Source organism: Dromaius novaehollandiae, chromosome 12 (genome assembly GCF_036370855.1).
Source record: "Dromaius novaehollandiae isolate bDroNov1 chromosome 12, bDroNov1.hap1, whole genome shotgun sequence".
In the NCBI taxonomy this organism is placed as follows: Eukaryota; Metazoa; Chordata; class Aves; order Casuariiformes; family Dromaiidae; genus Dromaius; species Dromaius novaehollandiae.
This window is the reverse complement of record NC_088109.1, coordinates 15,724,443-15,736,586: the sequence shown is the minus strand read 5'-3', so window position 1 is coordinate 15,736,586 and position 12,144 is coordinate 15,724,443. Positions and strand designations below refer to the sequence as shown.

The following is a 12,144-nucleotide window of genomic DNA, read 5'->3' as shown; positions in this document are numbered from 1 at the left end:
GCGTGGGGCGGGGCGGGACGGGACGGGCGCGGCTCTGGCCTACGGGGGCCGGAAGGGGCGAGCGGCCTAGGCCCGGCCCCCGCGGCACCGCCGCCCGCCCCCGCCCCGCGGCGCCGCCGCCCGCCCGGCCGCGGCACGCGCTGCCCTGCCAGCGCTTTCCGGGCGGCCCCGGCGCCCCGGGACCTCCCCGACCCGCCCCCGGGGCCTCCCCCTGGCCCGGTTCCCCCCCCCGGTGCCCCTCAACCCCCCGGTGTCCCCAGCCCCCGCCGCCCCCCAGTGCCCCCCGGCGCCCGCCGCCATGAGCGAGCTGAAGGACTGCCCGCTGCAGTTCCACGACTTCAAGTCGGTGGACCACGCGAAGGTGTGCCCGCGGTACACGGCCGTGCTGGCCCGCTCCGAGGACGACGGCATCGGCATCGAGGAGCTGGACACGCTGCAGCTCGAGCTGGAGACGCTGCTCTCCTCCGCCAGCCGCCGCCTCCGCGTCCTGGAGGCCGAGACGCAGGTGCGGGACCGCGGCCTGCCGCCTGCTCCCGGTCCTGCTTGCTCGCACTGGGGGGCTGCTGTCGGCGCGGGTGCCGGTGGCCACGCATGTGGTGTGACGTGGTGTTGCTCTCTTCCAGATCCTGACTGACTGGCAGGACAAGAAGGGTGACCGGCGGTTCCTGAAGCTGAAGGACCATGACGTGGGCACCTCTGTCAAACATACGAAGCCCAAGAAGCAGAAGCTGGAGGGCAAAGGGGGCCATGGGACAGGGCCTGGCCCTGGGCGGCCCAAATCCAAGAACCTGCAGCCCAAGATCCAGGAATACGAGTTCCCAGATGACCCCATCGATGTGCCACGGATTCCTAAAAATGATGCTCCAAACAGGTGCACAGGGCATTGGGAAACATTTGGATCATCACTTTCCCTCCTCGCAGCACCCGGCAAGAGTGCTGACTTGGACCCGAGGGAAGAGGTGCCCCGGAGGGAAGGGGCTGTGTGGGTTGGCCCCTGGGCAGCCCATGCTGTGCCGCTGCCGCCCCCCTTACTGTCCGTCTGCTCCACCCTCGCAGGTTCTGGGCCTCGGTGGAGCCGTACTGCGCCGACCTCACCAACGAGGAAGTCAGGGTGCTGGAGGAGCTGCTCAAGCCGCCTGAGGACGAGGCTGAGCACTACAAGGTGAAAAACCCAAAGCCCACCCGGTCTTGTAGCTTCTCTCCCTGTCTGTTTTCTAATCCTGGGCCGGTTGCCTGTCAGTGCAGTCTTATGCCTCACACCGAATGCTCCCCGCGTGGGGACGATGCTCGCCTTTTCCCACAAAGGCAGGAGTTTACCTGCACATTCTTCCCTTCTGGCTCCTGCGGGACAGTATCCTGGTTGCGGCCTGCTGCCCCTGTGCTGGGGCAGTGCTGAGGTTGCTGCCGGGCCCTTTCCTGTCCTGCCCGGGGGAGGCAGTGCCCAGCTGTGGTCTGTCTGTTCCCGCTGCAGTACAGCCCAGGCCTGCAAGACTTACGCTGTTCTTACATGCCGAGTTCCTGTCGCTGTTTCCATCCTTGAGCACACGGGACCTCTCTGCACCCTTTTAGAGAAACCCCAACCCCCCTTCCCCTGTGGCAGGTGCAGGGCCCTGCTTGTTCCAGGGAGTCGAGCAGGAGGATTTTAGGCACTCCAGGGAAGAGCAGTGGCAGCGGACAGTTGGTTTTGTTCTTAGCTGCTTGTAAGCGGGTTCAGAACCGGGGGACGGGGACAGTTGTGGGGACAAGAAGTAGCAGCCAGGGCGGGACAGGAGACATGCTGCTCTCAGCTCTGCCGCGTTACGTTTGCGGTGCTGTCGGGCAGCCGCGGTTCCCGCGCTCGGGAGATTTTCTGCCTGGTCTTGGCGACAGGAGAGCTCTGGGCGAGGGCACCTGCCTGATCCAGTACGCCGTGGCCGGTGCTGACGCTCCTGGGGCTGGATCCCTATGGCGCCCAGATGCGGATGCGTCCCGGCAGTTGGTGCCGAGCGCTGTGTGTATGTGACAGGCCTGTGCCCCTGCGCAGTGGGGACAGCTGAGTCGCAAACAGGAGAGCGCTCTTCCCGTAGCAGGGGTTTGAGTTTCGCTCGTGGCATTGTGGCTGCCCTTCCTGTGAGAGCGCAGCTTGCGGTTGCCACTCTGCGTAGCTTGGAGACCTGTGTGTCTGCATCGGGCCGTGGCACTGCCAGGCGCCGCGCCAGCCGGAAGGACAGGGCGGCTGTCGAGGAGCCCAGCCCTGGAGCTCATGGTCGGCTGCGCTGCCACCAGGGGCGCGTCTGGAGGTGCTGAGTTCTGGGACCTGCTCTGCATGGGGACTGTGGGAGAGGAGGGGAGGGCCCAGGTCTTGGGAAGGCGGGAGAGCAGCCCTGGAGATTGGGCTGTAGAGGTGCAGGGCAGCGGGGTGCTGGCCTGGCTCTGCCTTGTGAGCTGTGTGGGGCTCGGTCCTCAGATACAGGGCCTGCTGCGGGGCCGTGCTGCGCCTGCAGGCTCTGCTCCGGCGTCGCCGTGGTGGGGTGCAGCTGGGCCTGAGCTCCGCAGTACGGCAGGGCCTGCCCCCTCGTGCCTCGGCTCCGGCGTGGACGAGGGCCCTGGGACGCTGTGCTGACCGCTGCTCTCTCTTGTCCTGCGGTTGCAGATCCCGCCTCTGGGGAAGCATTATTCCCAGCGCTGGGCCCAGGAGGACCTGCTGGAGGAGCAGAAGGATGGAGCCCGGGCCGCGGCTGCTGCCGACAAGAAGAAAGGCATCCTGGGACCGCTGACTGAGCTGGACACTAAAGGTGCCTCCGTCCCTGCCTGCGTCTGCCCGGTGTAAAGGGCTCAGAGGGGGCCGCAAGGCACCTACGCCAAGCGCAGCCAAGGCCCTGGGGCCCTGGCCCTGCTGCCCTGGGGATTCCTCCCTTGCTGGAGGCTGCCCAGAGGAGGGCGCAACTCCGGCACGGCCACAGGGAAGCTCAGGTGCCAGAGAGAGATAACGGGAGCAAAGCTGTGTCTGCAGAGGAGAGCAGAGCTCGCCTTCCTCTGGAGCCCCGCCGCGGCGTTGGACCGGGCCTCTCCCCTGCTGCTCACTGTTTTCCCTGCTTCCTCCCAGATGTCGATGCCCTGCTGAAGAAGTCGGAGGCACAGCACGAGCAGCCGGAGGACGGGTGCCCCTTTGGGCCCTTGACGCAGCGTCTCCTGCAGGCCCTCGTGGAGGTGAGGGGCTCCGGTTCGCGTGGCAGCTCTGCGGGGCAGCGACGCTGCAGCTCGCTAACCTGACCCTTCCCTTGCCCTCTGGTCTCCAGGAGAACATCATCTCCCCCGTTGAGGACTCCCCCATTCCCGAAATCACTGGCAAGGACTCGGGAGCCGACGGCGCCGGCACTTCCCCCCGCAGCCAGAACAAGCCCTTCAGGTGAGCGCTGAGGCAGCCCCAAAGCTCTGCTTTGCCCGCTGGATGTCTGAACATGCCTGGGGTTTCTGCGTCTTCCGCAAGGGTTGGCAGGGAGCAGAGAGAAACCTGTCCCTCGAGTAACTGTAGCGGAGTAGGTTGGGGCAAACTGTAGCACAGCCTGGAGCGCAGGTGCTTCCCGTGGTACCACAGCCGTGCCCAGGTCCCGGCCCGGAAGCAAGCGTGTCCTCCACCCTGTGCCCCGGGGAGAGGACGAGCCCGCGCGCGGCCACGCTGCCCCGTCTGCTGGCCATGGCGCGCTCAGCACCCGCTCTCTGCTCTTCGCAGCGTCCCCCACACCAAGTCGCTGGAGGGGCGGATCAAGGAGGAGCTGGTTGCCCAGGGCTTGCTGGAGTCGGAAGACCGTCCCGCTGAGGACTCGGAGGACGAGGTCCTGGCCGAGCTGCGCAAGAGGCAGGCCGAGCTCAAGGCGCTCAGCGCGCACAACCGCGCCAAGAAGCACGAGCTGCTGCGGTGAGTCCGGCGGAGGAGGGCGGGGGCGCGGGGCTGGCGGGCAGGGCCTGACGCTGGCATCCCCCCAGGCTGGCCAAGGAGGAGCTGCACCGCCAGGAGCTACGGCAGCGCGTCCGCATGGCCGACAACGAGGTGATGGATGCCTTCCGCAAGATCATGGCGGCGCGGCAGAAGAAGCGCACCCCCACCAAGAAGGAGAAGGACCAGGCCTGGAAGACCCTGAAGGAACGTGAGAGCATCCTCAAGCTGCTGGACGGTTAGCAGGGAGCTGAGGACTGGGCTGCAAGTTGCTCGCACCCCCGTTTTGCAGACTGCAGCTGAGCTGCCCCAGCAGCCAGGCAGGGCAACGTGGGGAGGAGGATGGCCCTGCGCATGGGCCTGGCGTGGTGGCAGTGCCCCCGTCACGTGCGGGGTCTTGGCGCGGCTGCGCTCTGCCTAGGACGGCCCCGTGGGCTCGGCGTGGCGGGTGCCCAAGCCCCCAGCGGTGTGACGCCCCGCGGAAAGGCCTGGGCCTGCGCTGCCTCCCTCGCTGCCCGTCCCGCTAGACCTCCCGGCCCAGGAGGCAGCTCCCAGCTGCTGCTCCCTCGTGTCCTGCTGGGCCCCCGCAGCGGCCCCCCCCCTCTTCCTGGGCTGCTCCTGCGGCAGTAGAGGGGGGCAGCTGCCTGCCCCGCCTCTGCCACCCCCGTGCTCTGGCTTCGACCCCTGGGGGGCCCAGGCTGCTGCAGCCCTTCGGAGGACGGGGTAGACTGGCCGTGGCCTGCTGCCCCAAACCGCTCAGCCCTGGGGCCAGCGCCATGGCCACCGCTACTGAAGGCAGGGCGCGAGCCCTGTGCCCGGGCCTGGCGCAGGGGAGCGGAGCGGAGGGTGGGGATGCCCCTGCCTTTCCTCTCCAGGGACCCTGGGCGCGGAGCTAGGCAGCCGCGCGCAGCGTTCCTGGGAACCGCCGCCTGGGCCGCTTCCGCCCCCCACTCCCTGCTGGGCTGCCGCTGTTATTCTCGGAGCCTGACATCAGCCGCACCACGAGGGGGGCCGTGGGGCGGATGTGGTGGCCGCTGCGGCATGGATCCCACGGCCTGGCAACCTCCCCGGCTGCCGGGGGGGATCCCGAGCCCGGCGCCGGGGGCTGCCGGCGGGGAGGAGCAGCGGCGGCAGCAGGGTGGGAGCTGGCCGGCCCCCGCGGGGCTGTCACGCTGTGCCTGGCCCCCAGCCCGCGCCAGGGCGGGGGGGGACAGCGGCGCCCCACACGAGGGCGGGTGTTGGGGCTGGAGCGGAAGGGGGGCGGGGAGGGCAGGGGCCTGCGGGGGGAGCGCGCTGGGCCAGGGGGCAGCCGGGGGGTGGTGGCGGCCTGCTGCGGTCGGGCTCTCCATGTACGTGTGGTTTGTGCTGCCAATAAACGGAGCCCTGGGAGGCGGCGGCGGTGGTGGTGGTGGTGGTGTGCTGGCACCGGGACCGCGGGGCCCCCGGGCGCCGAGCCAGGCTGGAGCGGGGCTGGAGGTGGGGAGCAGCCCAGGCCAGGGGGCTGCCTGCTGCGCTACCCCCTCCGCCTTCCCCCCCCGCGGCTGGAGCTGGCGCTGTCAGCTGGAGCGGCTGGGGCGCTGGGCCAGGCCCCACGGCACCTGCCCCACGGCACATGCCCCACGGCCTCCCCCTGGTGCGGAGTGGGGTGGCACCCTCGTGGGGTGGGGGAGACGCGGCTGTGGGCCCGTAGCAGGGGGCAGGCTCGTTGTGGGGCTGGTTGGGCCGTGCCCCACGGCGCGGCTGAGGGCGCCCCCTTCCCGCGGACGCTGCCCCACGCCACGACGCGGTCACGCGTGGGCCCCCCGAGGGAGATGCCGCAGGCGGGGCCCGCGCTGCCTGCGCGCCCCGGGCCCGCGCGGGCTCCCCACGCGAGACCCCCCCACCCGCGGTCACGCGTGGCGCCCCCACCCGCTGCCGCCCATTGGCTGGGGTGCCGCGCGGCGCCGCCCCCCCCGTGACGTCAGGGCTGGCCGGCGGTGCCGCGCCGGGAGGAGTCGCCGCTGCTCGGCGCGGGGCCGCGGCCGCCGCAGCGCCGTCGGTGAGGGCGGGCGGGGACCGGCGGGGGGACGGGGCGCCCGGGCGGGGGGACGCGGGCCCGGCCCGGCCCAGGCGCTGCCGGCGGGCGCGAGGTGCCGGCGCAGCCCGGCGCGGGGCGGGAGCCCCGTGGGAAAGCGCCGAGCCGCCGCTCCCGGGCGGCAGCCGCCCCCCCGCGCGCCCTGACGCCCCGTCCCCTCCCGTCCCGTCGGCGCGCCAGGCCCGGCCCGTGGCCGCGGGCGGCCCCCGGGGCACCATGCCGCTGGGGCGCGACGGGCCCAGCTGGAAGAAGAGGACCGAGGACATTCGGCGCATCTACGACTTCCGAGAGGTCCTGGGCACGTGAGTGGCATGCGGCGCCCCTCACCGAGGCCGCCCGGCATCCCGCCCCGCCGGGCAGCGCCCCGCTCCCCTGGCAGCTGGCAGCCGCCACGGAGACCCGCCACGGCAAATATTGGCCCAAGGCGGGGGCCGCCGCAGGTGGCACGCGAGGCGCCGGGCCGGGGGCCACCGCTCCGCCTGGCCGCCTCGCCGGGGCACGGCGAGCACGAGCGCCGGCCGGCAGCCCCGTGGCAGAGCCCGGTGCCGTACCCCGGTGAGGGGCCGCCCGGCCGCCCCCAGGCCGGTGGGGCCACACGGCACTGCCCAAGCCTGCCGCGGCGCCGTAAGGCTCTTAGGCGGGATTACCGGGTTAATTACAGAAGGGCTTAGGGGACGGGACGGCGGGCGCGCTGCCCTCCACCTGCGCCGCCCCACGGCCTCCCGCTCGGAGGCCTCGGGGTCCAGGCTGCCCCCGCGCCCTGGGCCCGGCGGGCGGCTCCCGCTCGCCGTTCTCCTATAAATAGCCGGACTTTCTGCCTGTTGCCATGGCAATTGCGGCGGCGCGTGGCTCCGGCGGCCGGCGGGCAGCCCCCCGGCCGGCTCACCCCGCTGCCCCCGCACCAGTGGGGCCTTCTCCGAGGTGGTCCTGGCGGAGGAGAAGACGACCCGCAAGCTGGTGGCCATCAAGTGCATCGCTAAGAAGGCGCTGGAGGGCAAGGAGACGAGCATCGAGAACGAGATCGCCGTCCTGCACAAGTAGGGTCTGCCGCGCCATGGCCGTGGGGCAGCCGGTGCCCGTCCCCAGCCCCGCTCCCGCTGCCGGCGCCCGCCGCCGGGCCTTATCAGCGCCTCCGAAAATAGCCCGAGCCACGCGCCGGCGCTGACCCCGGCCGCCCCGTGCGGCCGGGCCCCTCTCACCCCGCCGCCTCTGCCCGCAGGATCAAGCACCCCAACATCGTGGCCTTGGATGACATCTACGAGAGCGGCAGCCACCTCTACCTCATCATGCAGCTGTGAGTGGCGGCGGGGCTGGGGCCGGGGGTCGGCGCGTGGGGCAGCCCTCACCCCGCTGCTGCGGCCCCGCAGGGTCTCGGGCGGCGAGCTCTTTGACCGCATCGTGGAGAAGGGCTTCTACACCGAGCGGGACGCCAGCGCCCTGATCCGGCAGATCCTCGACGCCGTCAAGTACCTGCACGACATGGGCATCGTGCACCGCGACCTGAAGGTGAGCGGCGGGGGTGGGGGGGGGGCACCCCGCGGGGCTGCCCCGCCGCCGCCCTGCACTGACGCCTCCTTCCCGCAGCCCGAGAACCTGCTCTATTACAGCCTGGACGAGGACTCCAAGATCATGATCAGCGACTTCGGGCTGTCTAAGATTGAGGGCTGCGGCAGCGTCATGTCCACGGCCTGCGGGACCCCCGGCTACGTCGGTGAGACCTCGGGGAGGGGGGGATGCGAGGAGGGGATTGGGTGCCGGGAAGGGTCCAGCACCCCCGGCTTTGCCTGGGGCTCCCCAGGGCATGGGGCTGGGGGGCAGGCGGTGATTCCCCCCCCCCGCTTGTGCCGTCCCCCCAGCCCCCGAGGTGCTGGCACAGAAGCCCTACAGCAAGGCGGTGGATTGCTGGTCCATCGGGGTCATCGCCTACATCCTGTACGTACTGTGGGGTCCTGGGGCAGCGGCTTCCCCAGCTCTGCTGCCGGGCCCGTCCCCATCCCGTCCCCCCGCCCCACATGCTGCCTGGGCCGCTGGGGTCCCCCCCACGGCAGTCACCCTCCCCGCTCTCCACCCAGGCTCTGCGGTTACCCCCCTTTCTACGACGAGAACGACGCCAAGCTCTTCGAGCAGATCCTGCGGGCCGAGTACGAGTTCGACTCGCCCTACTGGGACGACATCTCCGACTCAGGTGAGCTGCGGCCGCGCGGGGCAGGCAGGGCCGAGCCCGGGACCAGGCGCTGGGTCAGGGTCTCCGGAGCGCAGCCCGGCTCCGGAGGACACGGAGCGGCCGGCCCTGGCCCTCACGGGGGCTGCCGTGCCCCAGCCAGCGCTCACGGCCGCGCCGCGCTTCCTCCCAGCCAAAGACTTTATCAAGCACCTGATGGAGAAGGACCCCAGCAAGCGCTTCACGTGTGAGCAGGCCCTGCAGCACCCCTGGTAAGGGCGGGGGAACCTGCCTCTGGCTCTGCCCCCCGGGCCGTGGGGCAGGGGAGGGCCCCCGCTGCCCGCCACCCCCTCTGCCGCCCCAGGATCGCCGGGGACACGGCGCTGGACAAGAATATCCACCAGTCGGTGAGCGAGCAGATCAAGAAGAACTTCGCTAAGAGCAAGTGGAAGGTGAGTGTGGGGGCCCCGGTGCGGGACCGGTGCAGCGGGGGGGCCCCGGGGGGCCCCGGCGCTGCCCCACGGCTGCTCTCCGTTGCCTGCAGCAAGCCTTCAACGCCACGGCCGTGGTGCGACACATGCGGAAGCTGCAGCTGGGAACCAGCCAAGAAGGGCCGGGGCAGATGCTTCCCACCACCCCCTGCCACAGCGACCAGCTGGGGATCGGCACCAGCAACGGTGAGCCGGCACCACCGCCTCCCGGCCCCGGCGGGGGGTCAGGCCTGGTTGTGGGCGCTGAGCCCCTCCTCTCTCCCGCCAGGTTCAGACTGCGAGCGCTCGCCGGCAAACAGGGCTCACCGCCTCCCTCCGGACTGAGCGCGTCCCCACCGCCCGTGCCGCTGCGTCCTCGCGTGCCCCGGCGCTGCCCGAGCACCGGCCCCAGGGAGCGGGGCCGGGAGGGGGCCGCGCTGGGGGCCGTGCCCTCCCGTGGGGCCGAGGGCAGGACATGGAGAGGCAGCCACGGTGCGGCCCCCCCCGCCAGCGGGGGCTGCAGTGCGGGAGGAAGAGGAGGCCCTTCCTCTGCACCCCCCCAGCGCTGTCCCTGTCTATCCCCTTGGCCCCGTTGGGGCCGGGAACCGCAGGGGCCGGGCTCAGCCCCAGCAGGGCTCTGTGCCAGGGCAGCCGCCCCCAGGGCGGGGAGCCTCTCCCATCCTGCCCTGCCAACGCAGGGCTCCCGCCCGGCCCCCTCCCTCCGTCCCTCCCCATCACCTCTGCCCCAGCACCGTGCCCACCCCCCCCCCCCCGGCATGTTCAAGAAGAATTTTCCAAATGGATGTTTCTATTTTATTGCTTGTAATAAAGGAAAGAGGCAAATGCCACTGGGCTCTGCTCTGCCCCACGTGGGCGCTGGCCAGAGCCCTGGCTCCCTGCCCTGTGACGGCTGGAGCAGCAAGCCCCACGCCCCGACAGATGGACAGACAGACATCACAGCCGTCTCCGCCCCATAGGTCCTGAGCCGAGTGCTGGGGCAGCGCTTCCCTTCCTGGCTGCTGCCTGGGCCCCCCGGTGCGTTACGTGTGCTCCCCGCAGTCGGGGCTGAGGTGCCCCTAGGAGGGACCAGCCTTGCCCCCAGCCCGGCCTCGGCCCCCCCGGGGCTGGCCACCGCTGCTCGCCGGCTCCCGGCCCTTGCGGAGGTCGACGCAGAAGAGAACCTGCGAGGGGGGAGAAGGCAGTGCGGTGGGGGGGGGCATGGCCACTGGGGCAGCAGGGCGCCGGGGAGGGGGTACTCACCGCCTGCGCCCAGCCCGCGTAGGGGCCCCACAGCCCCCGGAAGAAGTCGCCTGTGGAAAGAGCGAGCGAGTGAGGCCCTGCAGCGCTGGGTGGGGGGAAGTCAGCACCAAGGAGCGATGCCCTGCGCTGTGTTTTCGCCCCCAGCGCAGACCCCAGCCCCACACGCACCGATCTCCTTGTGCACCCGGGCAGTGAGGCTCCTGGCGCCCGGCGCCGCGCCGTAACACTGCTGGGCGATCTGCCACACGTGCGTGTCCACGGGCACCGCCTCCGCCTTGTCCAGGGCCATCAGGCACACGCAGTCGGCCACCTGCCAGCACGCAGCGCCGTGAGCCCCACCGCCCCACAGCTCCCCCCACCTCAGCAGCCCCGGGGCGGCTGCGTCTCACCTTGGTGCCCACACCGGGCAGGGAGCACAGCACCCGCCGCGCCTCGGCGTAGGGCACGGCGCGCAGCCCGCACAGCCCCTCGGTGCCGAGCTCCTCCGCAATGGCCCGCGCGCTCTGGCTCACGAACTTCGCCCGGTACCCGAAGCCCAGGGCCCTCAGCTGGGCCTCAGCCTTGGCACCTGCAAGGGGACAGCGAGGCACGTCGGCCGCGCTTGGGCATGGGGCGACCCCCCCCCCACCCTCCGGAGGGCCGCACGTACCTGCGAGCGCCTGCGGCGTGGGGAAGGTGTGGAAGGGCTGCGAGTCCAGGTGGCAGAGGCGGCGCCCGAAGGCCCGGCAGAGGCGCTCGATCATGGCCGTGATGCGGGCGACGTGGTTGTTGGAGGTGCAGATGAAGGAGAGCAGGCACTCGACAGGGTCCTGCCGCAGCACCCGCACCCCTGCAGAGGAGAGGGCTGAGGAGCACGGCACTCTGCTTCTCCGGGGCCGTGTTTTCCGCAGCCCGCAGGGCACCAGCACCGGCCCTGAGGCCCCCTCACCTGGGAAGTCGGCAGCCACCTTTCGGAAGTGGGGGTCAGCCGCCCCCCAGGCCTGGTAGAGCGCGGGCAGCCCCACGTCCAGCTGGAAATAGTCGCGAAGGATCCTGTCCGTCTCGGCACCGGGCGACCCCGGGGACTCGGCGATGGCGTCAGCATTGTGCAGGTGCTCCGGGCTGCGCCCCGAGGCGGGCGGCTGCTGCAAGCGGCGCCGCTTGGGCACCGGCGTGGTGGGACGGTGGCGCTCAGCTGCCTCCTCCTCCTCGCCGTACACCGTGTACCACAGCCGCTCGCCGGCCTGCGTCAGCGTCCACACACGCCCGGCCAGGACGCCCGTCCAGCACCCGGGGCTGCTCTCCCGCCACCTGCGCGGCCCTGTCAGCAGCCCCGGGCGGGGGGCAGCCACGCTCTTGCCCCCCGCCCAGCAGCACCAGCCGCCCCCTGCCCCACAGACGCCCCACTGACCGGAAGGTCTGGCCGCTCGACAGCACCAGGTCCAGGCGCAGCTCGGCCTGCGGGCAGGGCAGCGAGCGCCACAGCGCCGGGCAGGCGGCCGGGGCAGCCCGCAGCTTCATGGGCACCGGGGGGCCCGGTGGGGCCCGGCACCGCGTCCCCCTGCCCCACGGCCACGGCAGGGCCCGGCACTGCGTCCCCCCTGCCCCACGGCCACAGCAGGGTCAGGGATCGTGTCTCTGCCCCACAAATGCAGTAGGGTCAGGCACCACATCCCCCTACCCCATGGACTTGGTAGGGCCTGGCCCCGCATACCGCCGCTGCCCTGGGGCCCTCGCGCCCTACCTCTGCCCCACGGTCCCTGCCTCTGTCCCCCAGCTCTGCCCCACAACTCCAATCCTGCCACATGCCCAGGTTTCCCCTGGCTGCCCCACATCTACCCCTGCCCCATGGCCCCACACCCAGCCCCGGCCCCTCTGTACCCCCGGGCTCCCATCTCCCGCCCGGTGCCCCGGCCCCCCGCCCAGCCCCACGCCCAGCCCCGCACCCCCAGCCTGGCCCCACACCCAGCCCCACACCCCCTACTTCCATCCCTAGCCTGACCCCACACCCTGTCCCATGCCCCACATCCCCAGCCCCGGCCCAGCCCCACACCCCGCAGCCCCCGGACCCCCAGCCCCGGCCCAGCCCCACACCCCGCAGCCCCCCGACCCCGCTCCCGTCCCACGCGCGCCCGGCACTTCCCCACCATAGAGCTCCCGGCTCCCCCCGCGGAGCGCCCGCCGGAAGTGCGGTCGGCGCTCTGTCTCGCATCCGGCTGCTCTGTGGCCGAGCGCCGGAAGCGGGGGCGCGGCGGGCGGGCGGCACATGGCCGCGGCGCGACCC

At 71.9% G+C, this 12,144-nt stretch overlaps 3 protein-coding genes across 5 annotated transcripts; 2 read left to right on the top strand and 1 right to left on the bottom strand.

Annotated features, from left to right (window-relative positions):
* The first annotated feature begins 95 nt into the window (after positions 1 to 95).
* Positions 96 to 5,318, top strand: TADA3 (transcriptional adaptor 3). Its single transcript, XM_026093149.2, has 8 exons — positions 96 to 505; positions 624 to 871; positions 1,057 to 1,162; positions 2,633 to 2,774; positions 3,086 to 3,189; positions 3,279 to 3,388; positions 3,713 to 3,898; positions 3,967 to 5,318. Exons 1-8 carry the CDS (start codon positions 299 to 301, stop codon positions 4,157 to 4,159), a joined length of 1,296 nt encoding a protein of 431 aa, XP_025948934.2. The 5' UTR covers positions 96 to 298; the 3' UTR covers positions 4,160 to 5,318.
* A 541-nt stretch (positions 5,319 to 5,859) lies between these two features.
* On the top strand, positions 5,860 to 9,469 carry CAMK1 (calcium/calmodulin dependent protein kinase I). Its single transcript, XM_064519030.1, has 12 exons — positions 5,860 to 5,954; positions 6,171 to 6,292; positions 6,896 to 7,027; positions 7,210 to 7,284; positions 7,358 to 7,496; positions 7,575 to 7,701; positions 7,847 to 7,922; positions 8,063 to 8,175; positions 8,345 to 8,423; positions 8,516 to 8,603; positions 8,696 to 8,828; positions 8,911 to 9,469. Exons 2-12 carry the CDS (start codon positions 6,207 to 6,209, stop codon positions 8,964 to 8,966), a joined length of 1,104 nt encoding a protein of 367 aa, XP_064375100.1. The 5' UTR covers positions 5,860 to 5,954; positions 6,171 to 6,206; the 3' UTR covers positions 8,967 to 9,469.
* Positions 9,421 to 12,143, bottom strand: OGG1 (8-oxoguanine DNA glycosylase). 3 transcript variants are annotated; one of them, XM_064519028.1, is made up of 8 exons: positions 12,008 to 12,143; positions 11,272 to 11,461; positions 10,810 to 11,171; positions 10,531 to 10,710; positions 10,271 to 10,449; positions 10,050 to 10,191; positions 9,882 to 9,931; positions 9,421 to 9,802 (listed from the first exon to the last, which is right to left on the bottom strand). In XM_064519028.1, exons 1-8 carry the CDS (start codon positions 12,126 to 12,128, stop codon positions 9,698 to 9,700), a joined length of 1,329 nt encoding a protein of 442 aa, XP_064375098.1. In that variant the 5' UTR covers positions 12,129 to 12,143; the 3' UTR covers positions 9,421 to 9,697. The 3 variants fall into 3 exon arrangements, with proteins under 3 accessions (XP_064375098.1, XP_025948898.2, XP_064375099.1); XM_026093113.2 differs by having other exon boundaries at positions 11,272 to 11,498; positions 12,008 to 12,066; XM_064519029.1 differs by lacking the exon at positions 11,272 to 11,461 and having other exon boundaries at positions 12,008 to 12,087.
* Position 12,144: the final 1 nt, after the last annotated feature.